The 27,186-nt window shown below is 39.1% G+C and overlaps 1 protein-coding gene across 4 annotated transcripts in view; it reads left to right on the plus strand.

The window, feature by feature from the left end:
- Window positions 1–3,447: 3,447 nt before the first annotated feature.
- The window catches only part of CLINT1 (clathrin interactor 1), a 55,082-nt gene continuing 31,343 nt past the window's right edge, over window positions 3,448–27,186 (plus strand). For 2 of the 4 annotated variants that reach the window (XM_050905225.1, XM_050905223.1), the window contains exon 1: window positions 3,448–3,647. In XM_050905225.1, coding sequence (XP_050761182.1) covers window positions 3,607–3,647 — 41 coding nt within the window. In that variant the 5' untranslated portion in view covers window positions 3,448–3,606. Of the gene's footprint in view, window positions 3,648–10,534; window positions 10,568–27,186 lie in introns of those variants that run through there. The other 2 variants (XM_050905222.1, XM_050905224.1) reach the window with 2 other exon arrangements.

Genomic DNA, 27,186 nt, shown 5'->3' on the forward strand with positions numbered 1-27,186 from the left:
TATGTTACAACTACTACCTGTTATGCTGAATATTGCATTGCTTTGAAACTTCATTACCCTCTACCTACACGGATCAGATCTTTCTTTTAAAGGAACTACTTATGAACCAGAAAGTGTCTTCACATCATTCAGAAATTATACATATGCTCATGCACTTTATCAGTAGCTGACAGAATGGGGATGGCAAAATTACTGTCAGTCATGTTGCATGCAATCTCACATAAAGACCTGCTTTTTACTATACCTTAAAATTGACAATAAATGCCAGTCGTCTCTCCTTGCCCCATTACTGCATCCAGACATAGCTAGTAATGCTTAAAAGAAACGCACCTTCATCTTAACTGCTTTTAAACTCCAGCTTCATTCTCTCCTTCTTCTGCATATACTGTTATTCTTCTATGCCTGCATCTAAAATACTCTCTCTTTACTATTCTCTTTTTCTGGTGTATGATTATGGTGGGTCGTAATTTTTTTTACATGGAAACAAAGATTTGTAAAAAACAAACAATCAAATCAACCAAATTCTGATGGCTTATTGGCCCCTAACTGTTTCAGTTCAAATGTCATCCCTGGTGGGAAAATAGGGAGGAATGGGTGGATTTGCCTTTGGGGGTAGGAGCACCTTGAGGTGTGGCTAGAGCCTGGACCCTGGAAACTGCCGCTTGCAGCCCATCATGAGCTGGCAGGTCTGTTCCAGCACTCAGAACTCTGGGAGCTGCTTGCAGCTGCTCAAGGAAGCCAGGACTAACAAGAACATCAATTTCATTGCACCACAGCAGAATCTGGCGAACTTGCAGTTCATCAGAAATGTATTTAGAAATTTGATTTTGATCCAATATGGACTGAAGCCAAATTTAAAAATAACAACATTTCTAGCAAATCGGAAAAGTTGTGTTTCTGCAATCTCCAATTATAATACTTTATTTCTTCTTTAAACAGAGATTATAAATGTCTTCTACTCCTGAAGACCAATGTCCTCAGTTTATTCACAGAAAAAAATGAAGGGCAGATATCCAAGAGCAAGAGTCCTCACCCAGCTTGCTTTGCCAGGTGTTACAATATGAAATTAAGGATCTCCCTCCTCCCAGTCCATGATGGAAAGGCACATGGCAATGTGTCCCACATTTGCGGGGACAGCAAAACTGGTGCTGAGTTCTGTTAAACACCAACCACAAACAATCACCATAGATGTTGTGCTGCAGATTAAAATATCATCTCAGTGTTCAGAAGCATTCAAAAAGGCAAACTGTGTTAAGAACTCTTACGAAGGGAACTGAGAAAAAAAAACCATAAAACATCACTAGACTGTTCAGTGTCTTCACTACTGCATGCAGTGCTGGTTCTTCCCCTTCAGTTTCAGAATGATACAGTAGAATTGAAAAGGTATGGCACAACTTCTGAACAAGGAGAAACTAAGTATACTGCAAGCCTTAGGCACAGTGAAGAAAACAGTGCAGTAAGAAATCTACAGATTTCTAAATTTGCAACTGACAAGGAAAGGAGCAATAGGGAATTGTTGCATACTAATTCTCATAATACTTGAACTAGTAATACTATTTAGCACACAATTTAAAACATACAAAAGGAACTATTTTTTCAAACAACAGTTATAACACAGAATTCATTGCCACAAGGTGTTGTGTAAGCTAATCTAAAAGGATTCAAAAAGCAGTCAGTTAAATTCATAAACAAAAGTCCATTCAGTGCTCCTAAACAGAAAGCTTTACTACCAACGCTCCAGAACCAAGTCCCTAAGCCACAGAAAACTGAAAACGGGGAAGATGTACCTGGGGATTGATCCATCCACATTCACCAGTTCTTACATTCTTTACATGAACATCTAATACTTACTACTGTTAGTGAGAGGATGCTGGATTTGATGATCCGTTCAGGGTGTTCTTATACTCAAATAGATTTCGCTGAGATGTTCAGGAGACTGAAGCCATGAAAGTACCTATGTAAAAAGATATAATGGGATGTCAGAAAATGGGCAGGCAATCAGCTGTTTAGCTTTCCTAAATAGTTCAAAGAACCGCCAACTTTTAAAAGAGGTGACTGTTATTTGATCAGTAAGTGTAGTTGCAACTGGTCTTTCTCATGCCTGTTTTTGCTTGCTCTGACTAAACAACTAAAAGGCAAAAAGTTTACAGATATATGTTGTCTTTGGGTAAAAGTTTGCAGACGTATATTGTCTTCAGGCAAAATATGTTCATTTATGACACAAGCACACAAACAAGAAATACACTTCAGGAATATATTATTGACTAACTATAATACCCAGGCACTCTGTTCATGTCCTGTGACTTGCAAAGAAATAGCCAACAGACTTCCACTTCTCTTGAGAAGAAAATCCCCCCATCATGACTGGTCATTCAAAACTCACATCGAAAACAAGTTGATAGAGAACAGAAGTAAATGTATGTAATGAAACTGTCTGACAATCCTAATTGTAACATCACTTCACTGACTTCACTGTTTTCATTATACCCGGGGGAGCTGTGATTCCTGTTCAATACCCTGCATAGGCAATATTTGAAGACAGTCTTGCAATGCTTGTTGACAAGTATGTTAAAACAGTTAATGTTCTCCTGAGGCAGCTTTAATGTATGTGATTGTTCCTTGGCTTTTTGTCAATTGCCTTGGTCTTTCTTAAGAAGTGGAGACAAGGTTCCTGCATGTGCTGTGCCCCAATGGACTGTGCTACCTTAGTGCACATGCTGCGCCCTTTCATCCACTTTCCTGTGCCGCATTTCTTGCAGAAATCCCAGTCTCGGCCTGCAGGAGGAATCCAGAAAGTCCACCCGAAGTTCACTGCAGTCTGTACACCATGATCATCAAACAAGCTGTCATAAAGACAGAGTGCTGCTCTTAAATGAGTTTCTCACAATAAAAGCTGGATATAAAACTATATTCTAGTCAGACATGAGTTTTACAGCTGTGTTTTGTGCTCTAACCAGCTATTTGCGTAGACCTTTCTCCCTCCTGCGCCTCGCCTGGCTGTAGGTCAAGAAGTTCACCACAGGCTAGATGCTGCAGTGGTGTGAGGGCGGGTCAGAGCCGGGCTGTACCTGCACCCCAAGCCGAGAAGGGCACAAAGCCTCGGTTCCACCGCTGTGTGACAGTGCCTACGGAGCCCTCCCGACGCGGCCCGGCGAGGCGAGGCGAGGCGAGGCGAGGCGAGGCGAGGCGAGGCGAGGCGAGGCTCCGCCCGCTCCGCCGCCCGCCTGCCCCCTCAGGGAAAGCCGCAGCACTACAACTCCCAGCAGGCATTGCGCGCAGAGGCAGCGCCCCTCACTGGAGACTAAAATTCCCAGCAGGCTCCGCGTCCGGCCGGCGCTCGGCTCCCAGCAGGCTTTGCGGGGTGGCCCGGCCTCCCCTCCCCGCCCCGCCGGCGGGAAGACTACATCTCCCAGCAGGCCGCGCGGCTATGAGACCCTCCATTTCCGGGAACGGCGCCGCGTCCCTCGCTTGGCAGAGGCGGCAGCGAGCCGGAGCGGGCCTGGCTCGGCGGCGCGGCGGCGGCTGCCCGGAGCGCGGCGAGCGGGGCCTCCTGGGGCCGGCGGCGGAGGGCAGCGAGGCCGGGGAGGTCTCCAGGCGGTCGGCGCCATGCTGAATATGTGGAAAGTGCGGGAGCTGGTGGACAAGGCGTGAGTACGGCGGGGCGCGGGCGGGCGGGGCGGGGGGCTGGGGGCGGCTCGGTCGTGGCCCCACAGCCGGGCCCGTGCTCCCCCTGCCCCCCTCACAACATGGCCGCTGCCCCTCCCCCTGCTGAGGTGGGTGCCTCACACCCACTCCGTGCCCAGCTGACCCCCTTCCCCGCTCCCGCTCCCCGCCTCCGTCCCTGCTCCCTCAGTGACTGCCCGGTGTGGCCCCCTGCTCGTCCTCCCGGCGGGGCTTTGGCCCCTCCGAGAGGCAGGGGCTGCTTTCCAGGTAGTCTGTGGCCTTTCCATTATGGCTGGCTGCTTTCCCGCCCCTCTTGGGCTCATCTGGGCCCTTCCAGCTCTTGGCGAGCTGTGCTTCTTCTTTGGATACCCCCTTCTCTGCCAGGGTCCTAGGGGGTGTGTGCCCATTTTGGTACATGAGCCCTTAAAGTCTGTCTCTGCTGGATTGGCTCCTGCCATGGCCCCTTAGGGAGAAACAGACAAGTCACTCAAAGAAGGAAGGGAGTAAAGAACCACCTGTACAGCAGTAAATTTTCAGAGTGCTTCCAAAGTCGCTACGTGCTCTTTAAGTGTTTTCCTCCTCCCTAACGACAGGTCCCTACTGCAACTGCCATTGACTCACCACCCCTGGGCCTTTCAGAGGTGGAGCACGGTAGAGGAGTGAAATGCTCTATCCCACCCCTGAAACGCTTAAATAGCTCAGATATTTGCAAGTTTATTTCCTTGACTAGAACCTCCTCCCACTGCAAACTTGGCTGTGGTCTTGGTTATCATGATCACCGTGTTGCAGGTTGAGAATGTGACGTTATTGTTACTCAGCCACTCCTTTATTTTTGGCATGAGAAAAATTTGATATGGTGAAGAACTTAACAAAGATTATGTTTTACCTCCTTAAATAATAAATCTTTAGGCGCAAACTTGGTGCACTTTTCCATCAATTGTGGACTACTCAGAGGAATAACTGGCTGAAGGTGTGTAGATTAGTATATACCAAATGAGATTATGTGGACTAATAGTTGTATCTAGCCTTAGAAGTCCAAGGGCGAGTCTTTAAGAACAGGTTCCATTTAGAACATTTTTTATTTTTGTTTCTCCAAACAGTTCTTAAACTGGCCTACTTTATATATAGGCTTAAAGACAGCAAACTGAAGAGCAATGGTGGCTTATTCATGATTATCAAGTATTTTGCTTATGGTGCTGTATACCAGACTGAGACTTTTCTAGGCCAAGAATCAGATGACATTTAAAAACCAATGTGAATAAGACTTCTCCTGAGGAGGTTGTTTACTTTTTACAGCTTCTTGCATGCAAAGTCAGGCCTTGCTAAAGTAGTTTTAATAATGTGACAAATGAGGTATATAGTAGGACAACCCAAGTAGGCCTGTCTTGAGTTCCAGGACCTAAAAGGACACTTTCAGGGAAATCAAGTTTTTCTAAGTTTTGCTTGTGTACTTTATTTGTGTAGGATTAATGATCACTGTAGCATTATAACACTGTCACTGTTTTAAAAATGTTTGCTTTTAAGGATATTTCATAAGTTATTAAGCCAAACAGTACATCAAAATCTGGTTTGGAAAAGACATTTGATTTCCAAAACAGGTGCAAGAAGTGGACATTTCAAATAATAAAAAAATGGTTTTTGAATAAACTGCAGTTTCTGGGAATAACATTATCCAAATAAAGCAGATTGTGTATTTAAAAAAAGAAAAGAGGGGGGGAGGGGGGAAGTGGAGCCTGCAGAGTAAATAGTATTTAGAGACATCAAAATCAATAGTCCTATTGTGTGTGGTGCAGATTTGTCATAATGTCTTCTGTCTTAAGGCCATGACTTACAAAATTCTCTGCAGAAGAGGCTATCTGCCTCATAAATAACTGCTGATGCTGTGGCACGAACATACTGAACTTTAACAAGAAACTCTATTTCTTGCCTTAAAAAAGGAATATGATTATATGGGGATTTTGAAAATGTGCAAATAGCTTGAAATTTTGCTAGTTCGAACTTTGATAACTTTGTTGTGGTGGTTAGCTCTGCATCTTGGTTCCATGTTCAGCTGATACTTATCATCTTAGAATTTCAACTTACTCATCTGGGTTTTTTATCCTTATTTGGGCTTCAGGTGGCTGAGAGCTTGGTTAGGTCAGAGATATTTCAGGGTGGAGGACTTTTTATTGAACAATTTTCAGATTTTTGGGTGTGTGGAAGTTCAGTAAGCGATGATACATAGTTAAGCTACTATTAATTTTTTTTCAATGTCTGCAGGCTACTTTAACAGAAAAAAAAACTAAGTAAAAATGGTAACCTATTAAAATTCTTCAAAGTTTTAGAACCTAAAAATAAGTTAACAACTGCAAAATACACAGGAAAAATTCAAGTTTGTATTTAGTATTATTGAAGTATTTGGTATTCATGTTTTCTTCAGTGTGACAGAAATTGAGCAATCAAGTTCATTAGGTCAATTCTGCTTTGTAGTTCTCTTCACACTAGAATCACCTTTATTTCTGTTGTAGCATTTTCTAGTAACTCAGAAGTATGGATCTGCATACTTTTGTGCACAACACAGTTTTTTTTGATGCTGAATGGTGGTCCTTTTATGAAACTTAGGAGGACTATGTGATAGAGTATTAGATTTAGACTGTTCTAAGATGTGACAAGATACTTTGTTATGTGTCTTGTTCTCCCTTTTGTTAACCTCGTTGTTCTTAGTTGCTAATATAACTCCCCCCCCCCTTACATTAAGTGCCTTGATTAGTTACAATTGGACAGTAATACCTTGTTTCTAACTAGGCATTGTGAATAAGTTTGGGGCTTAAACCAAATACCTAGTAAAGCCTGTCTGTGCCTACTAAAATTTGCTTGTCCTAAGCTTTATTCTTGCAGTTTCTAAATAAATGTCAAACTTCCACCCTCCAGTTTCTTCCTAGGTACCGCAATATGTGCGAGAGTTCTTCAAATGTGTGGAATTATATTGAGTTTCTGTTGAGTTTCTGGTTAGCTTGTAGTTTAGAAGGTGTAGGTCTACTTTTTCTTATTTCTTCTGGAATAAATTCTATTTCACATTATTTTATTATATGAATAAATTAACTTTTTTAGATGTTCACTTGTATGGGTTCTTTTTCCCCAGTAGGTCAAAACTGAATTGGAAAGTAAACAAAAGAATTGGAAAATTAGTGCGGCCCTCTGTGCTCAACTTGTTTGCTCTATAACAGTAAACTCAGTTTAAATGGCAGAGGTTTCTGATGGCTCAAGTCCAGGGTGGTGCTTGATACAAAGTTAGTGAGTCAGGTGGCAGTTCTGAGTCACTCCTGAAGTAACATAGTAGACTTTTTGTTAGATTCTGTTTTGTCATAGACTTAGGTTAGGTCTGCGGTAGAAATATGTAGCCTAAGCATTATATGCAAGAGGTGGCCAATTTTTCTGACCTAATGAGCTGCATACCAACATCTTAACATGACAGAGTACAGAGGCACACATCGCATACTTTACGTAGCTGGTGCGAGTGTGAGCTCTAATAACATTTGGCAGGTGGGAAGTGTGCTGGTCACCAGCTATCCCGCTGCTCTGTTGCACGATGGGGGTTTTGCAGCTTTGTCTCTGGATGACCTGGTGACAGTAGTCCTGGATGTTCTGTGGCTCCCAGAGCACGGGGTTCAGGTTGCCCCATGCCTGCTCTGAAACAGCCCTGTAATTGTGATGAAACTTGAGGGTAAGTGTTGCATTTGAACTGCTTGTGAGCTGCATGAAACTAAGGATCTGCAGGCTGGCCAGTACTGTGTAGAAGCAGCTTATGTGAGAAATGTTGTATTTTTATTGGTATAGATGCATCTGTACTTTGATAATCAAACCATCAAAGGACCCAACCAAGTATCTCCCTACTGTGTGATAACAGAACTGGCAAAAGGTATTGTAGTCCCTGAGATATAGTTCTGGAGTCCTGGCTGTGGAAATCTAGAGTATTACGCAACTTGGTAACTTCCTTTTTTAATCTTCTTAGACAAGTATATGTTGTGCTTTGTGTTCCCTGTGTAATTTCTAGGGGAGTTCTATAAAGAAAACCCCATGGCTTTTTCAAAAGAAAACAAGGAATATTAAGAAACCTTGTTAAAACAATTTTTAGCTTGGCAGAAGCAGGAAGATATTAGCTTAGCCTTGTGGCCAAGTTCAAAAGCCAAGCCGTCATATCTCTCTCTAGTTTTGTTGAATTCTCTTTTCTTGAAGCAGAATCTGCTGATTCTTATTTTCCTGAAATGTTACTGTATGTTGTTAACCTAGCACAAAGTTCTTCTGCTTAAAGCAGAAGACAGCATTTGTGCATACATAGTTAGTGAGGCTAGTTGGACTCCTCATACCAATAATTCCTCTCTTAAGATGTCATCGTAACTTAACGTTTTTGCTAACTAGTTTCTGTCACAGACATGTAGGACATGCAGTAAGCAGGATGGAAGATCTTTGGACCCATTGAGATGAGATCACTCCCTGTGTCACAATGTGATGAGACTTTACAGCCACTTTCTTTAAAATTTCATTGCCATTCTTAGCTTTTGTCATCTTCTACATGCATGACCAGAATGTGAGAGCTCATTTTAAGCACCTCCCACACATCAAAGGGTAAGAAGCAGTCTAATTAAAAATTTGGTGAAGGTGACAGATCTGTATGTAGTAAGGATGGTGTAATCCAGATGTTCATTTGAATTAGTTAAGGTGGGCGAGATAGTTGTCACCAAGTTTTTGAGCTTCTTGGATGTATACTTAAAAAGAAGAGGACAGAGCCTGTGAATTTCTTGCCAGTATTAGGAATATGAAAGCCATCATCCTCCTGTTTTTTGCATGCCCCATCCAGTTCAGTTGTTTGTCCACCTAGCTGAGTCCTAACTGCTTTGCTAGTACTGCTCTTAGCCACACGCCTTTCTAGTGACCCAGCAGCAAAGTATTTGCACTCCCTCATGTTGTAGAGTGGGAGTTGAAGCATTACAGAGCTATGTTTTCATACATGTTGCAAGCTCGATGAATTTCCCAAGTATGTAATATTTTAAGCTGTTTTTAAATGGAGAGCAAATTGTTTAGAACTGATTGTAATGCTTGTACGGATACTAAACGCTGGAAGCATTTATAACACTTGAGAATTTTTGTAGAGTTAGGCACTAGGGTCCTCTATTATTTGTTCTGATGTTACATCTATGCAAGGAGGAAGGATTTTTAGTGTTAGTGGAAAAGGAAGGATTAAAGGAGCTGCTGTCATCAGCTCCATTACAACTAGGTAGCGGAGAAGTTCTTTTAGTTAATAAACAGCATGTTTTCTTTAGTGCTTCTAATTGTACAAGACGTAAAGAGAAGGGTAAATTATTGGTAAAATAGAGTGAATTACTGCTTCGATTTTCATTGCAATTCCTAGCTGTAGCCTAAAGCATGGCATGTAAATTAGACCTTGGATGTCAGCTGAGGAGTAGAGGTTTCTGGACTACCCCTACTTCACAGATGAGGAAAACTAAAAAGATAATTGTGTTAAGTAAACCAAGTCACTCAGTTGATAACAGTTACAACTCTAGATTTGCTGACTTCCAGTCTCATATTGTTGTCTGCTAGCTCATGCTATGTCTGCATTATACTTATTAATATGGTAAATGCATACCAGTAATGTACCCTACAATTACGTGGCTTACAGTTAACTTTCAGTTGCTCATTGCCTGTAGTATATTCATGTTTGACCAACATATAAGCAGGATCCTACGTATACTCAGCTGGCGGTTTTAAATCCTCTTGCCTAACTACTTTTTTTTTTAATGTGCCTGTAATTGTTCTTGTTTACGGGCAATTTTGTTATGGTTCATGGATTTGTCCACCCAGACTACTGAGCTCTTCTGTAAAGAACTGCTGTTTGCTGGTTTAGTAATAGCAGGTATTATGGTAAATGATCCATCGTATGATATATCCAGCGAAAGGGTAAATAACTAACACTAGTCCATTGCTATCTGACCTTCCCGTAAACTCCCTTGCTCCAGTTCCAGGGTCATTTAGTTTTCTTTATATTTAAGATTTATTTTGCTTTGCCTAAGCAAGATCTTCAGAGCAGTGAACACTTCCATCGTTTTATGTAAGGGACAGTTAACCCTCACTGCATGCGTTATCCTCCTATTGCTGCTTAAGAGATGTCCTGCTGATAACTGCTTTAAGAACAGCATTTTGTATCATTATTACAAGCAAGGTGATGATTATTATCCCAGCCCTATAAGGACTCTCCTCTCAGAGAGTGAGAGAGAGAAGAAATAGTCCTGGGAATGCAGTGGGAAAGACTGTATTTGAACATGTCATTTGGCTCTGCAGCAGTGCGTGGCTGTGTCTGCCAAGCACTTGTCACAACACTTATTTCTTAGGGCTTTCCTCCTTCCTTTAAAAAATTTCCAAAAAGTTGCTGGTTTTAGTAAGTAATAAAAATGGTTAAAGTCTTTGGGCCATGTAATTTAGTATTGGTGATAAGCATCTTTGAAAGTATTATGCTCTGTTATCTCATGTACGTAGATATGTCATTCTCCTGTTTGAATATTCAACTGGTGGCGTAATCAAAAGTAGGCAAATATTACAAGCTGAAGTATATATTAAGAGTTAGCATAAGGTAGTTGTGACCAAACACACAAGTTTCATCAGCACACTCCTTCAAGTGGTGCTTTTGTTAGTGCTCTTTCAAATGTATTATTGCCATTTTACACCCTATGGAAGCTAACAGTAGTTTGTATTGCGTTGCATAAGGCTAGCTAAGGTGTTGGCCTTATGTATTTTCAGGGAATCTAAATGATGTGTGTATGTGTGATAACTTCTACGTCCTTGAAGTATTTTTAAAACATAGCTTTGCATTGCTTTGACAGAAGTAAAACCAGGCTTCTGCTTGGGAAGTAAATGAAGCTGATCAAAGGTAAGAGCCTTACCGACATTGCTGTGTGCAACTGTGGTCAAAAGGATCAAGGTGCTTAACTCAGTTCTGTGCTAATTCCTCTTGGTTGTGTTGCCAGCTAGTGTATTATAAAATATTAGCTGATTTGCATAATTATTTCATATACAAGGTATAATTACTTCCAAAGCAGTGTGCAAATGTGGAACACACTACTGCTTTCTCTCCTCAGACTTGCCTATTTCAAGGTGCAAGTCTAAGCATTGCAGTTGTCCTAAAATGCAGTCTTGAAATTCTAATCTGATTCTTGTATCTCATATCTGCCTCCATTCATTTCAAGTTTTAAATGAATTTCTGTATTTATGTGAAGACGATAAGCTTTTGTAAAAACAGAAAGAAGAGATGTTGGAGAATGAGTGAAGCATTGTCTCGTAGGATGGTAGGTGTAGAATACAAAAATGTGGTGATCTTAAGAGTCATGTGCTTCATTCTGGAACTTTTGGAATTTCTGTCATTGATTTATTCTGAAGTTTAGGATACAGCTTGTCCATAAGTCATAATACAAGAAGTCCCATTTGAAGCTGGGATACTGATCTCCAACATGCAGAACGTGACCTGTTGCTTCAAGTATGTTCCAAATACTTTGCTGGCATGTGCTTGATGTGAAACTTCAACTTCCAAATTACCACTGTGTGTTCCAAACTAATATTAAGACAGTATTTAAAAAAGGGGGGTGGGAAATTGAGACTCCTTGGTTTTGGAAAAAGTAGGACAGCTACTCCCTTTAATTGCTTTTTTACTAAAACAAAGATGTACAATAGCATAAATTTCTGTTTAAAGTTGACTGTTTTACAGACTTAGTTTAAATGCTTATCTCAAATTTTTTTATTCATAAGGCAAAACTGATATAGGGTAGGAAAATCAAAAACTAAATTAGTAGCAAATGTACCAAGTGGATAAAGTATTCAGTTTTGTGATTGGTCTTTTTCCAGCTCCTTATAGTGTGCTGGATCTTACTGACATTGGTCAAATATGGGCCCAGTTATAGACAAAGTTTGACAGCTGCAGTTGTCTTTCAGTTTGGAGCATGAGCTTTATTTACCTGTTCCATTTGGAATAAACAGCTGTAGTATAGCTAAAACTTTCTTTTAAGGATGCTTGGTAGTCTGTTTAGAAAGAGCAATTGTGTAGGAGAGCATAACCCTTTCATGACAAAACACTCCTATTCTGCCTCTCTGAAAAATAAGAACTGATTCTAACTGGGGTGTACTTTATTTTTTAAGGTACAAGTGTCTGTTAAGATAAGGTCATGTGAAATTGTTACAAGTTGGTAGTTCTGTTCTTTCCAGAAAGCTGTGTAGGCTGTGGTTCTCTGAGTATTTTTTCAATAACACTGTTAGAAAAAGTATTCATTACTTATTTATTCTTGCGTCGTGTGCTGTGTTAAGTATGGTGGTTTGGGTTGCTGTGCAGTGAACTGGATAGAGGAACAGATCCAGTTGGAAGCTTTCTCTCTTCCTTTGTCTCTCTCCCAAAAGGACTTTGTAGGTTTTTTGTTTTTAAGTCAGATTGGTTCCATAGACTTGTTTGCCATACAACTGCACAAGTGTTTGTGTCAGACATCTGAGGAAGCAGTGTTGAGATGGGAGGGAAGGGAAGGGGAGAGGAGAGGGACCGTTAAAGCTAGTGTAAGTGGAGGACACAGGAACACATGGCTGAGTCTCCCCTTGTAGTCGCTCTGAAGTCTCAAACGCCATCAGCACTATCACAAATATGAAAACACAGCCTAAGCCATGAAATCTTAGGTTGTAGTTTCACAGTCAGTGTAAGCGTAGGCTGATGGTAAAAGAGGTTTTACAGCCTTCCGTCTGCCACAGACTGCACACTTCTCTCTCCCTTTTGCTGGCACTAGCATACTTTCTGCTTGATGAGAGAATCTCTCTCTCTCAGACTAACCAGTTGTTTTTGCCAATTTAATTCTCTACTGGATCAGTTCCCTGGTATAGTTAACTGCATGGTCACGCAAATATTTGTACTGGCATAAAGGAAGGAGTGATATTTGGTAAGAATAAGTGGCTGGGGGCAAAGGAGGGCAAGGTACAGGTTTAGTGCTTGAAGTACACCCTTAGCATGTGGTTTCGCAAGCAGGTTGAGGAACTCTAAGATTATTCTTCCACTAAAAGAGAATGTCCCACTTTTATACCTGGCCATTCACTGTCTTTGCCTTCCTTATGCTGCTGTTGTGTAGTTCAGTATTTGCTTGTGCTATCTTGCTGATACAGCTAAAAAAACCCACAAGCTTTTAGGGTTCATAACTGATTTGGCAGCGTGCTGCATAAGCAGCTGCTTATGGCACCACAAGCACTTGTGTTGATAGGGGAAAGAACAGGAAGACAGGCTGGGACCCTTTTTCGATGATAATACATAACTTTATTATTTGAAACTGCACTGTTAGTTGTTTGTTTGCTGCAAAACTGCTCTAAAAGATCACAAATTTAAGTTCTAAGTTTAAATTTCTTGAGGTTGCTCTTCTGTTTTATATATCAGTACTTCAAGCTCCTGCGCTAACCTGTCTATGTTTGTATCACTGTTGTGTTGGTGGATATGCATCAGTATTTCTGGTTCCACTCTCAGGTCCCAAATTTCGGAGAAAGGATATAGATTGAAATGTAGTTGTGTGTCTTGTATAGTGCTACTTTGAATGATTCAGGCTGGAAATGATCTCAGGAACCAACAAATCTTCATATGAGATGCTTTCAATTCAGTTTAAAAGTGCAGCTAATTGTATTAGAAATACTGGTGGTATATATTGCAGTTATTACTGAGCACTGAGAGTGGTATTCTATGTAGACTGTTATTTTAAAAGTTTAAATCTTAAAATATTAAAAAGATTAAATCTTTTAAGATGTGTTTGGTTTGCCACTAAAAATGAAACTGATGTGACAACACCAGTATTGTTAGTGTGTATTTGTGTTTTAAGGAAACTAACTCAAAGCTGTTGTACTCTTCCCTCCCCTCATCCAAATAGTGTGTCCTATCCTAACCAGTTAAATATTGACTACATGCTTAACAGATATTAACTGGTTCATTTGGGATTCAATTAGAAATATTAATATATATTCAACTTGTTTAATGAGACTGACCTGCATTTTTTTTAATCTGTTGTAATAATAATGAGACCTATTGGGAGTTAGGGAGTATGGTTTTTTCTGTGCTCCGTTCTGAGTCATAACAATAACTGTTTTTCTTGTTGGTTGCTCTCCCGATCCTGTCAAGTTGTTGAGAAGCATCCTAATGTACATTACAGACTGTTCAGTGTTTCCTCTCAAGACATAACTTTATATTTAGTAAACAAATACAACCCTATGATTTTTGTGAAGTGTGTGTTTTGTGTTCTGTGAGACTACTCAGTTGAAGGTTTCTCTAAGTCCATTTTGAATGTAAAGAGAAGAAAAAGGCTTTTGATAACCTTAGATAATTTTATTGGAGTTGCAGTGGGTGGATGCATCTTCTGAAAAATAAATTACGTTCTTGGTAACTTACATCTGCAAATAGAGCTGATACCTTAATGATTGCTGTCACTTTAATTACTCCTTGTTTTGACAATTATTTAATTATTTTAACTATTCCTCCATATGATCATGCAAGGAGAGGTTGGAACACCACCCCCCCCCCCCCCCCAAAGGTGTTTATTGTCTAAATGAGTTAACTTCTATCACAGTGGTTTGTCTCTCCTTGCTACCAAACAGATGATTGCATTTCTTGAGACAGCTTGAAAACATAGTGCTAAAAGACTTCTGATTGGAAAGTGGAGTCTCTTAGCCTTTAAACTGCCAGTGTCAGGTTTTTGCTAATTACACGGTAACTGTAACTAACTTCTGTAGCTGCAGACATTAGATCATAAAAATCCAGTAATCTTACCATTAGTGAGGAAATAAATAAACAGTTCCTATATTGAACCATAGTGAAATTGGTTTGTTGTAAATACACAGTGTAATTTGAAATATCATCTGTATGTGGACAGGAACTAGAAACTGGGGCTCCGAGGCAAATGGAACAGCTCTTGTTACCTTTTTAGGACATAAGAGTTACTTGATCTCCTGGAGGAACCAGTTTAACAAATGATACCTATGAAAGGAGAGGAAACATCATTATCCTCCACAAATAAACATGGCTTGGCATTTTGAAAGTTAATTTGTATGTAATTTGCCAGACTCATTCCACAAAAGAATGATTGCTTTGAGTAAAAATGCATGTTTGTGAACTTGTGGTTTTTTAGTTTGCCAAGTTACCCTTTTTATTTAATGTGAGATACCAATCTGAAAATTTTGATGAAATAATGAATGTTAATATAACGTTGATATCGTAATACTTCACTTATTCTGAATGGTGTGTTCTTACTGCTTGTGCCCATTTTTGGATACTCTGCTGTGAATAGCTGTACAAGGACACTTTGCCATTAACTATTAGCCAAAGTTACTTTGTCCAACTGCTTAATACAGTAGTAGAAGGATTTCTGGGTTGTGACCTGCCTTCATAGAGAATTGAATGACAAAATAAAATAGGTATTAAGCTAATTTAGTCTATTTAGGATTATGATGACTGCTTTTTATTCTTAGATATACTTGTAGCAGGAAAGAAACATAGTAATTCAGGTTTATTAAAGGATGAACAATCTGAACTAGGAAAAGATTAGGTTTTTTTTTAAACAATTTTTTTGGTTAATTTACTGGCTGCAGTATAATAAGCTGAAAACTAAGTAATTGTGCCATTCCTAGGAACTGCACTTGAATTGATTTAAATCCTGTGCAAGTATTTTTTTCCCCAATGTGTTCTTGGAACAGTGAGGTTTGCTTTCCTCATGCACTTTTTTCCTTTTCCTTGTAGTAATTATTCTGGCATGGTTTAGTGAGAAACTTCAGTTTTGTCTTTCTAAAGAACCACCTGAAATCAAAGACTTGTTTATGGCAAACAGGACTAAAACATATCCCAGTAATAGTCCTGGAAGACACAGTAAACAGTGATAAAACTTGACAGGACAGGAGGCAGTGGGCACAAATTAAAACACATCAATTTGCATCTGGACAGAAGAAAACACTTTTTTACTGTGAGGGTGGTCAAACACCAGAGCAGGTTGTCCAGAAACACTGTGGGGACTCCATCCTTGGTGATATTCAGAACCTGTCTAGATGTGGTCCTGGGCAACCTGCTCCTGTTGAGCCTGCTTGAGCAGAGTGGGCAGGCTAGGGGCTCACAAGAGCTCCCTCCCAGCCTCAGCCATTCTCTGGTTCTGGCTCAGCTCTCTGGAACAGTAAGAGCTCTTTACAGAATACTAAAATGAAGATCAGCTAGAATATATCAAATGAAAGTGGACTGAGAAGGTATGACAGCCCTGTGTTTCCTAATGGTTTTGGGGGAAAAAAACACTTTACTATTTCTGCCAGTAGAAATACCATGAGTGACACAAAGTGCGTTGTGCAGCCCTTCTACAGTATTTCATTATTGTTTCATGTGCCATGAGCCTCATCTATAATTCGTGTATTATTTGAACTGTTTTGTGCTTTTGATTATATATGGTGTACTTATCCCACGTAATAAGATGTTACAGAAGAAATAGTGGGGAAACGGTTGATTGTCAGAACTGGTTGTCAGCATAACTTCATTATGATTATACTAAATTAACTTGATTAGGAGATGACCGCTAATTTAATGGGAGGAAGGCCTCCAGTTGGTGAAGGGAAAAATAGTTCTTATAGGTCTATTGTATGAGATGTACATCTGTTACAAAGGGCATCTGTCTTGGTACAAGACAGATTTTAGAAGACTGAAGAATAAGGTGGAACCTGGAATATCAGAAAATTTTGGATGAATGTTCTGTCAGGGTCCCATTTTAAAACAGTGTGGTTAGCAGGACGCCGTTATAGGCCAAGCACACAATAACACAGGTACAGCTGAACGAATGAGCAATACGCTCAAGAAAACTTTTTCAGACCAAATTAACAAGCAAACTATGTTGATCAGTCAGTCCCAATGAACTGAAAATTCAGGACTGAAGGCATGAGGGCAGAGCAAGAACAGGAAGAGCACTGTATTGCTTGTTATCCTCCCACCCCATGTGGATGGTGGAGAGGCGATGTGGGCAGGAAACATGACACCAATGGGTCACTTCATGTATCCTACGTAGGTTAGATACACATTGCATCAGCATCTTATACTGAGAACAGTACACATTTAGATGATCAGTGATTGGTTCACCAAAGAGCTAGTGAAGAAGACTGAAGTGGTAAGCCTTGACCTGATCCTGAGCCATGTATTGATTCTAGTTCAGGATATTACTTTCAGAGCCACTCTGTAATAGTGAACATAAGAAAAAATTTTTTTGTGAGCAACAGAAGCATAAAGGAAAAATATTTTTGGGTGCATTTTTAAAAAAGGTTGCTTACATAAAAATTAGGAATTTTAAAATTTTTTTTAATATTTCATGGGCATGCTGAGGAATGGAATCCTTGCAAGTGATGTGGAGATAACAAAAATCCTATATTGGTGCCTCGTAACAAAACTGTTATCACTTCTCAAAGACAGTGATGAAAAAGAAACATCATTGGTGAAGAGGGTTAAGGAAATAATTCAAAGCAAAAACATGTATTTCAGAAAGCTGAAATGTCCACTTGAAGAAACTGCAAAGTTTAGAGTTCTGGTCATTTTGATGTAAAAATAAAAATGAGACAGGTGAGCAAATTTGAAGAACAACTTGTGAAAGGCATACAACCTAGTTCAAAAGAAATTGGAAGCAAGAAGTCAGAGAGCGCCTTTAGGGCCACTAGATGCTGAAGGAGCACTGGCAAAAGGTGAAGGCATAGCAGGAAATCCCCTGAATTCTTTGCTCCTAGCTGTAAACTGTTGGATACTCACAGTTTATTCTGCAGAATTACCACTGCATACTTGCCTTTACTTTTTTATAAAATATAATAGGCGTCTTTTGACACCATCAGAGATTACAATACTGAACAGGTTTCCCCTTGCACAGCCCTGCTTATGCTAAAGAAGTAGAAAGTACTCGCTGGGAGACTGCGAAGTCTTAATTGCACTTTAATTTATAAGATGTTGAATTTCTTGTTCTTGCTTGTTAGCAAGGCAAGGTGCAGGGAAGGGCTTAGTTTTTGAATAGCTTCCTTCCTAGGAAAAGGGAGATACTCTTGGAGACACTGAAACACAAGTTTAAAGGGCCTTGATTGTGTTCCTCTTATGGGTGTGTGTAGTAGAGTCAAGAAATAAGGTTCTTGCATCCAGACATACTCCGTGTAGTCTTACTTAAAGACAGCATCTTGCTTAAATTGTCTGACAGATGTAATGGTCTTTTCTGGATTGGATTTCAGTATTAGATATGAAAGGAAACGCTGCAGGTGCATTAGAGCTATTGAGTGTAGCAGGTATTGTAGAACTGCATAGAATAGTGGAATAGTTTGCTTTCAACTTCGAATAGTAAGCAAGCAGACTGTAAGGAACCGATTTTGAGAAGAAAAGCTGATCAGCTTCTCTGTAGTGACATCAGTATTCATTTTCTGATTTTATTTTAATTATTTTCAGGGAATAAAAGGCCTGAAATCTGATGTTGAGGTTGTGGGTTTTTTGCAAACAGCAACTATAGAATTAATTCCAGTGTGTTTAGAAATAAGATCAGTAAATGATAATGCGGTTCACTTCAGAAAAACAAAGATGAAGGTAGTAGTCTCAAGTGTCTCTCCTACTGAATACCTGCTGCATAGCAATTCCACTGAAAGACACTTGAATAAATGAAGGAAAACAACTGGTTATGAGCCTGCAATTTGATAACTTTGTGTAAACTGTTGCTTTCTCTTCCTTTCTCCTACTCTGAAAAGTGCAGTGCAGCTTCTGCCTCAGTCTTAAGACATTTTCCAGGACACAAGGCTGAAAACAGCAGTTGAAGGTTTTCTTGTTTAGTTGCTTCAGCTGCTACTTGGACCATACTTCTAGATTCTGTTGTTGATGAGATACACATCTCAGACTTTCTTAGGTAATAAGACGTTAATGCTTTGCTATGTCACAGATGCAATGTGAAGCTGTACAGAGTTGTAGCTCTGTAGTTGAAGGTAGAAGGAAACTGCAAGCCCTTCAAAGCTAGTCTGGGTGTTAGGGATAGAGTGCAACTTGTGTTGTAAAAGTTGAGTGTGTTTTGACATGTATGGTTTATGTGCGGTTGGGATGCTGTTGTCTGACTCTGGTTGCCTTGAGCCTGAAGAGGCAGGGAGAGGAGCTGGCAGGAATTAGAGCCCTCGGACGGGCTGGACGAAACAAGGGTAGTGCTTTCAGAGCAGGACTCCAGACAGATCTGGTAACCTTACCTGTACCTTGCCTATGGATCTGATCAGAGAAGAGCTTCTAACAGGTGCTTACTGTTGGCTTAGAGGAGTTATCTGTACTCAGGTTTACTTGTCTCAAAAAGATTGCAGAAGATTATTAATATTGCGAAGTACAGGGGTGCATGGGATGTCACAGTGCCAAAGTGATTATATAGTAGCAGAGAATGAGCAGTTTGTGTGTTAAAAGCTTCAGCGCCTGCATTGTTTAAACTTTAATCAGCCCTCCCTAGTGGAACAGTTAGCATGTGTTTAGAGTAATGCTTAATTTGTAAGAAATTTGGAATTAGGGCAATGTTTTAATGGCACTCAGATTGCAATGAAGGGATAGCTGAAACTACAAGGATCATTAAGCATGGTCCATTAATGTTGGGGGTGTGTGTTTTTTGGCAATATTAAACCCGATATTATTGCATGTGCATTCTTCTGTCCACATCAAATACTCTGTCAGTTAACAAATATTTGAAACAATTCTTTGAGTAAGGAAAGTTTGGATTATTTAGAATTCAGTGTGATTAGTAACACTGAATAGGTCTGCGCCATTCATAGGTGTAGTAACTACCTGCCAGTGTTCCTGCTTTTCAGAGTAAAATCTATTATCTGTAACTATTCAGCTAATATACTTCAAGCATGTATAGCATCAGGAGATTTCCTTGACCAGTTGTTGCATTAGTGTAAACTTAGAACTGTTACATGCTCTTTATGGTGTCGGAAAACCCTAGTATGAAGTTTTCTGGTGAACACATTTCACATGAATAGTGAGTGAACAGTTAGAAAGAGCGCAGAATTGCAGAAGCCTTAGAGGTGAGGGGGGCTTATCAAAGGAGCGGTATCTTTTGGAGATCATGTTAAAGCACTAATGACACAGCTCTTTTGACACTGAAAACTTAAGGTTGTTTTGGCAGTAGGAGACACATTAAGTACAGAGGTCATTATGCAACATTCTGGAGGGTTTGGAGTGTCATAGCTACTGTTAAGAGTATTCTTTTTACTGTGAGGCTGGTTTTTTGGTTTCTTTTTTTTCCTCCCCATCTTCCTCCTCCATCCAAAGTCACTCTCAAAATTTTTTATGTCAAAAATAGGAGGTCTGACGTACGCAAGTGGGTTGAAGTGACACAGCTTCAAAGCTTACTGTTGCCTCATGTTGAGCGTAACTACAACTTGCTTGTCCTCTGAAAATTTTTACCACTTTTATTTCTTGCTTTGAAAGAAGGATAAGACCTCATTCTCCTTGTAAATACTTCTCTCTCAACGTTAACATATTGTGCCCCAATCCTGAAAGCTCACTGACTGGGAGTACTTGTGAGTTGCTTTATCTGTTGAAGGTTTCTGTACACACTTAAAGTACTTGAGCTGTGGGCTTGAATGTGGTATCTTAATACTTTGTGCATACAAAGGAGGAAGTAGCACTAAATACCTTATTCAGAATGTGGCTTATGCAACACGTTAGGAACACCTCAAATGAGCTTGTTATTTTCAGGGAAAGTTACTCTTAAAGTTATATGAATGCAACAAAGTACAAAGAAACACAGTTGATTGGAGGGCTTAAGCTATGGTGAAGAGTGTTTCAGTCCCTCACTCCCCAAATAATGTATTTAAATTTTAGCTTTATGTTATAATTGTCTAGCAGTGCTTATTGGGATTGACTTTTTTGTGCTGGTATTTTATTCATATAAAAGCACTGTACAGAAAGTGTGTTTTTAATTAGATTTCTCTTGCTCTTTGTCCTACTTGGTTAAACATTTGTTTTCAGTATAAGTCATGTTACCTGCTTGGATCACAAATATGGAAAAATTAAAGATGCAGCACTTGATGGAAAATACGTAGTGGCTCTTGCTGAGTCTTGAAGGAGGAAGTGCGATCTGACTGAATTCTGTAAAGAAATGTAGTTAACTCTAAAAAATATTTTTAAAATTGTTGCAGCTTGTTTGTTACAGAAGAAAAAAAATCTGAAGTGTAAGGAACAGAGTAGCAAAGTAAGTCTGAGGACTGAGCAAAAATAAATCTAGTCATACGATTACAGCATACATATGGAAATCTCTTTAGTTCTGCACTTACAAAAGGTTATCCAAGTTTTGTAGTTCTACTTCTTTTTTGACTGTATGGCCGCTATTGTTTACATATAGTATATTGAACTTTAAAAGCAATTAAATCCACAGGAACAGGAGCTAAGAAGCAGTGACTTCAATCTGATATGCCAGATGTATGCTCACATAGGTGCAAGGAGACTGAAAACTTGCAAAGGGCAGTAACAGTGTCGCCTTTCTGTCTGAATCAAAAACAGAGTTGCTGTTTTAGCATGTAACTGTCCCACCGAAGTGTCAAATGTTGCCTGAAAGGCAGCTTTTTTCCACTTGTTTGTGAAATTGGTTTTCATGCTTAAGATTAATCAGATTTGTCACAAGAATGGTTTTGGTGTAATTGTACTCTAATTTCAACTAAAATTTGAACTAAAAAATGTAACCTAAAAACTAATACTGAAAAACAATGGAAATACTGTTGTGGTGTTCTTACAATGTAAGTTAAAAGAGGTATTTTGATTCATTCTACTTGCTGGAGTATAACCTTTATTTTGGTAAGTCACCTTTTGAAGAAGGTTTTTTGAATGAAGTATAATAAGCAAAACAACAACACTTACTAAGCCTTTAAAAATGGAACTGCGGAAATGTGTATTTGAAGTGAAGATAGTCTAATCGTTGAAGATTAGAGGATGCTAACTGAAGAATGTTGGGGTGAGTGTTTGGAACTAAAACATCCCATAAAGAATGGGGAAATAAAGAAATGGGCCTGGGCTTTAGATGAAGAAATACTTATATAGAGGTGATACAAAACCACAATCAGTTAGTAGTAACATGGCAAAATCCTCAGTGAGTTTGAGAAGTTATTTACCGCCACATACTGCCACTCTGCAACTATTGACAAATTAAGATATTTAAAGCAGCCATGTATCTGTTGGTGTAAACCACAAGGGATGGTTTTGTATAAGAATATGAAAGTATTAACACATACTGCAGGGAATCTGCAGTAGGAGAGATGAAATCAGTCTTAAATCAACTTGGGGGGGGGAAATGTTCGTTCCTTGCACAAATATGCTTTAAAACTACCATGTAATTAGTTGCCTCATGTTTCCAACATCTGTAAAAACTACTTCAGCTGTAGCATAGCAATTACAAAAACATTAAGAATATAGCAAGCTGCAATTGGGTAACTTTTGAGAGGAGGGGAAGCTTTGAAAAGGAAGACTTCAGCAATGTGCAGTGGTGGCTTCTATAAGTGGGAGATCTTCTGAGTTCTCTAACAGGCTTCAATTTAATTCTTAAAGTCACTGTTCTTTTTGAAAGTGTGTGTGGTGGATTTTCGGTTATCTTGTTTACTTGGTAGTCTTTTGTGATTAGAAGTTGTAAGGCACAGGAAATAGCTTTATAGTTCCTTCCTCCCACAAGTCCATAATTCATTTGTGGCCATCAGGATGTTTTTCTTGGCTTATCTCTTTCTGTGCAGTTTGCCTTGCACATCTGCCACATAAATTATGAAACTGTTAACTTGAAAAGCTGAAAATGTATTTCAGATCCTACTGTACTGTAATGAAGATGGTATCATTGGTCAGAAAGAGCATAATTGCAACTTGCATAGAAGGTCTGTAATAATACCTGGTATTCATGTACTAAATTGATTAGTGTCATATTTGTAATGCTTCTGAGGAGTGGCATAAAAATAAGTAACTTCAAACGGTCAAGTATCAGCTAATGTTGCGCTGTTACCTCTGTGTAACCTGAGGTATTTCACCAGGCATTTTGGCAGATGGCTACCCATCTGTTTCTTCTTTGAACGTGGACTGCTGGCTTCATATTTGGTATCCATATGTTTCATCTGTAAGGCTCTAAATCTAAGCTGCATGTTTTATAACAAAAGTGACATTACTGACAGGAACAAAATGAAAATGCATTAAGTTTGTTACATGTTTTTTAGTTAGTTTGTCTTCACCAAGCAAGGAGAGAGATGTTGGCTGGGATTGAATATATGAGTTCACTGAGGGGAAGAGCAGCACTATCTTTATTTTGAAGGCGATTAATATCTTTTGCTCTGAATAATTGTTAGTAACATTAGGTACATAAATTCCTGGATGTCCATTATATTGTTTGGGAAAACAGGTGGATAAATGATGTCTTCTTTCTGTCCTCTGTGAACCAGTCTGCATGTTGAGCTTTCTAAGGTAGTAACAGACTGTCACAGAGCAGTGAAATCTGGTGCTGAAATGCAGCTTTTGGTTTGACTTTGTCTTAAATCCTTCCAGTTTCTTGGGACACAAGTTTGGACCAGTGATCAGCTTTAATCCCTCAGAGCCTGAAGGAAGCGATGCTAACAGAAGTAAATGGAGTTAATATATGATGCCCCTTTTTGCGAGGTGCTGGCCCCGAGTGGTTTGGGAGGTGATGCTGTGCGGATCGGATCGTTTCTTTTTTAGCTCACCAGTTCAAATGCTCTGTTGAAAGTATTTCATGCCCAGATGGATAAGTATTAAATGATTTTTTTAATTGGAAAAAATGTTTCTGGAAACTAATTAACAATTTAATAGATGCCAAGATTCCCACACCTGGGAGTAGGGGAGATATATCCTGTACTCGGACAAGTTGTTTAGCTTTTTTATTTACTATGTACTCTCAGTAGTTGAAACTAACTTCTGCACACAGTTTAAAAATGGATCATTTAATATGAAAATAACTTTTTAACATTCTCAGGAATGTTTCCATCTCTTTCCAATCCTGCTTTACAGGAACCTTTTAATCTAGATACTAAAAATAGTTTAGATGTATGACTCGTAGAAGATGAATGGTGGGGATAAGATGGTGTGTTCCCTTCCCTCCAAAGACTTCATCTTAAATGCATGTGTGTCTGTGGGTGGGGGTCTTTCAGATAACTGTGTATTGTGAAAATGTTACTAGGGTCTGCCTTATCTCTTCTCCAGATGTTGAATGTTCACGTTGCTCATATTATTTTATAGTGCATTTGTTCATTCTGTTTTTAAAAAACAAATATGGATGCAGTCTCAAATGTCTAAAAGCAAAGCTACATTATACTTATTTTTTTCCCTTAAGTTGTCAGCCCCTGTACTGATTTTTGGGAAATCTGAAAATAAATTGCTGCTATTGTGTTTGGATAGTATTCCTAAAACATGCGCCATGGATCAGATGAACAATAGCTAGTGGGTCCCTATCTTGTCTTATAGTGGAAGACTGCTAGCTTCTCAGCTGAAAGGGAGCAGACAACCCAACTGTTAGGAGAAAATAAGCTGCTGGAAGACAAAGCCAGCACTTCAGCTGTAGGAGCAGAGCATTAGCTCAGCCTCCCGATGTAAGTTACTGTTGCCTTTGTTCAGAGGTTTATGTTGAAGCTACCACCATGCTGGTAACAAACCATCCATATGAGAAAGCACTCCTGTTCTTATCTATGTGCCTTTCCATAAAAATCGTAGAGATGTTTAGATGGAGGTATGCAAGATGAATAAATGAACCAGCTGCGTATGTTCTTCCTTATTCAGTTAAAGCAGACTTTCCTTATGCTGTAATTTAATGGTTTCTTAACTATTAATTTTTGAGATGCCATTTATGGTCCTTTCTGGTTGGACAATGCAATCTATTCATTTTTAAATCCAAGAAGCACAGCATAGAGCTGTGCAAGTGTATTCTTTCTGGGTTTTGTCCACGTGGACTTTAGAGACTGTTACTGTAACGATCTCCTTTGCTATATCACCAAGCGAGGTGATGAGATTTTATTCTGATTCAGTAACATTGTTCTGTCATGGACCATATTTAAAGTTTGCTTTGCTTTTATTCACTGTGAAAGTCATAGGAAATGTAGAGAAGTCTTTCTAAAAATAAAGAAGCTGCTAACAATTACAGAAAGAATGAGATTAAAGTATTAGTATATGAGACTGCCTGTTGAAAGGATAATGCTAAACACAGTTATTTAAAAGATAAAATTATGTTGTGTCTGTTTTGGCATCTTAAATAACAAAAGGTTAAAATATTTGTTTCTTGCTAGACTTCGGTACCACACTACATAGTGCTGTACAGTAACAGAACTTCTGTTGTCCTCTGTTCATCCAGACCCCTCCCCCTCTAAGAGACTGATTTTTTTTTTAAAAAGTATGATTTCGTTACTGTTGCTATTTGTTTCAATAGCATTAATGTTCAAACTATATGTATGATAGACATACATGTGTGTAACGCTTGCATTTTTTTCTTCTGTATTTAGGCTTTAAACAGATATTTGCAGAATGGTGTCATATTGGAAACTGTTAATGGTGGTAAAATGTAGAAAGTTTCTCATCTCAGCTTTTAGTATTTTAGTGTTCCCAGTTGTAAAATTAAAAAAAGGAAAACAGAAGGTGCATAATCCAGTGATGTCCTTGGAGTAATAGTTAAAGGCATAATATTATGCACATAGGAGTCCCGTGTATACATGATATTGTAATTGGTTTGAAATGTACATTGAAAAAAAAAAAAATTTAACTGTGTAACCAGGTTTCTTGTTCCTGCTGCTCAGTCCCTCAGCACAGTGGGCAGCTTCCCAGAGGTTTGAGAAGTGTTTCTAATTAGGCTTACCCTGTCCAATCCAATACCTTTATCATCACTATAAAGAAACTGTTGTAATGTACCCTCTCTGTGACTTCTGTTTATTTTAGTTTTCACAAGATTAGACATGGCATTTCACAAATCTTCTGTGGATCTAATGTCCAGAATTGTACCTGTGTCCTCAGTGACACCCTACACATCAATAGCAACTCTAATCCTAATGGTGATTTTAATGGAGTGGTCTGACTCTTGCCCCAGGGCATATTCAAGACTTTTAAGTTTGTGCAGAAACATTGACTGAGATCTGTTAGGCTTTCTGACTCCTTAATATGTTTTAAAGTAAGTTCCATTCTGGATGGATGGATGGATAGATATTTATTATTCTTTCATTACCTTTAATGTATAAATACCTTCTTTTCTCATGGCACTTATTTTCTCTATTGCAGGTTTCCTATGCACATGCTATTTAAAGGTTTCTGCATGTTTAAGACTGGTGCTATTTGAGCATTAATACGAAATGCGAAGTTTTACTTGTCATTTGAAGATCTGAAACTTTGTGAGATGTAGCTCTCTGCTCCTTTCTTGATGAATGCTTATCTTAGGAATACTTCCTTCAAAAGAACATTGCTCCCAAAATCTAGCAGTGAACTGTAAACTTAGTTTATGAGTTGTGATTTCATGCACTTGTATGTATTGTCAGGGTGATGAGGGAACAGAACACCACTGACCATGGAGTAAGTCTGGAAGATACAGGAGATGCTGGGCAGCATGAAGTGGAAATATCTAACTGTGTGGCATTCTTTTGGGAAGACCATGGGCATTGAACTATTTACTCTTGCTAGTGCTATATGCTGCATCCCGGGTTCTAACTCAAGTCTTGAATCAAGTGAACAAAGACAAAAATTGTTGCACCTTTTTCTTTAGCAGATTTGCTGGTAGTATATGTAAATCATTGTTATGAAATGTTGTTTGAGGGTTAACCTTAGAGTTTGGTGGTTAATTTTAGAGATTAGCTGAGAAAATAGACTCCTTCCCTTTCTGTTGCTGACTATGTTCAGAGACTTATGTTTCCACATCCATGTTTCCAAAGTGTTCCTGGTTCAAGGGATATGATATAGAGAGATTTAGGTTTGGGGTTTTTTTTCAGTGTGGAACCAGCGGTGACTGATGTGGGATGACTAGTTCAGGCACAACAAAGCTGGTTGTAATGTTACCACTTGGAAGCTATTACTAGAAGCAGTATAGTTACAGTTGTGTAATATTTTATAAGTGATGATAATGTCCTAACAGATAATTGAGCTGTCTTCAGTTACAGCATATGAATCTGTAGAGAACACCTTGTGGTCCTGAGCCATGAAAAATCTTCACTCTGAAACAAACATTTCAATTCATGACGTTGTGATTATTTAGTTTTTTAATAGAATGTTGGGTGGAAATACAACGATTTTACTTTCCTGGCATAAAAGTGGGGTTTTTTTTTATTTTTTTTTCTTAATCTGGAAGAGGAGAGCTTTCTTTTTCAGTATTTATTTTGTGGCTATTCTATGGAAAAAACACTGAAGAAGTGCTAATACGTTACTGAGAGCAGAGTACACCTCATCCTCACTAATATTGTCCTGAGCATTAGTAGCTTGATTCATGTATTACTATGTAAGGTCAGAAGCCTGAGCAGAGTAGCCAAAATACATCT

Source organism: Gymnogyps californianus, chromosome 14 (genome assembly GCF_018139145.2).
Source record: "Gymnogyps californianus isolate 813 chromosome 14, ASM1813914v2, whole genome shotgun sequence".
NCBI classification, from domain to species: Eukaryota; Metazoa; Chordata; class Aves; order Accipitriformes; family Cathartidae; genus Gymnogyps; species Gymnogyps californianus.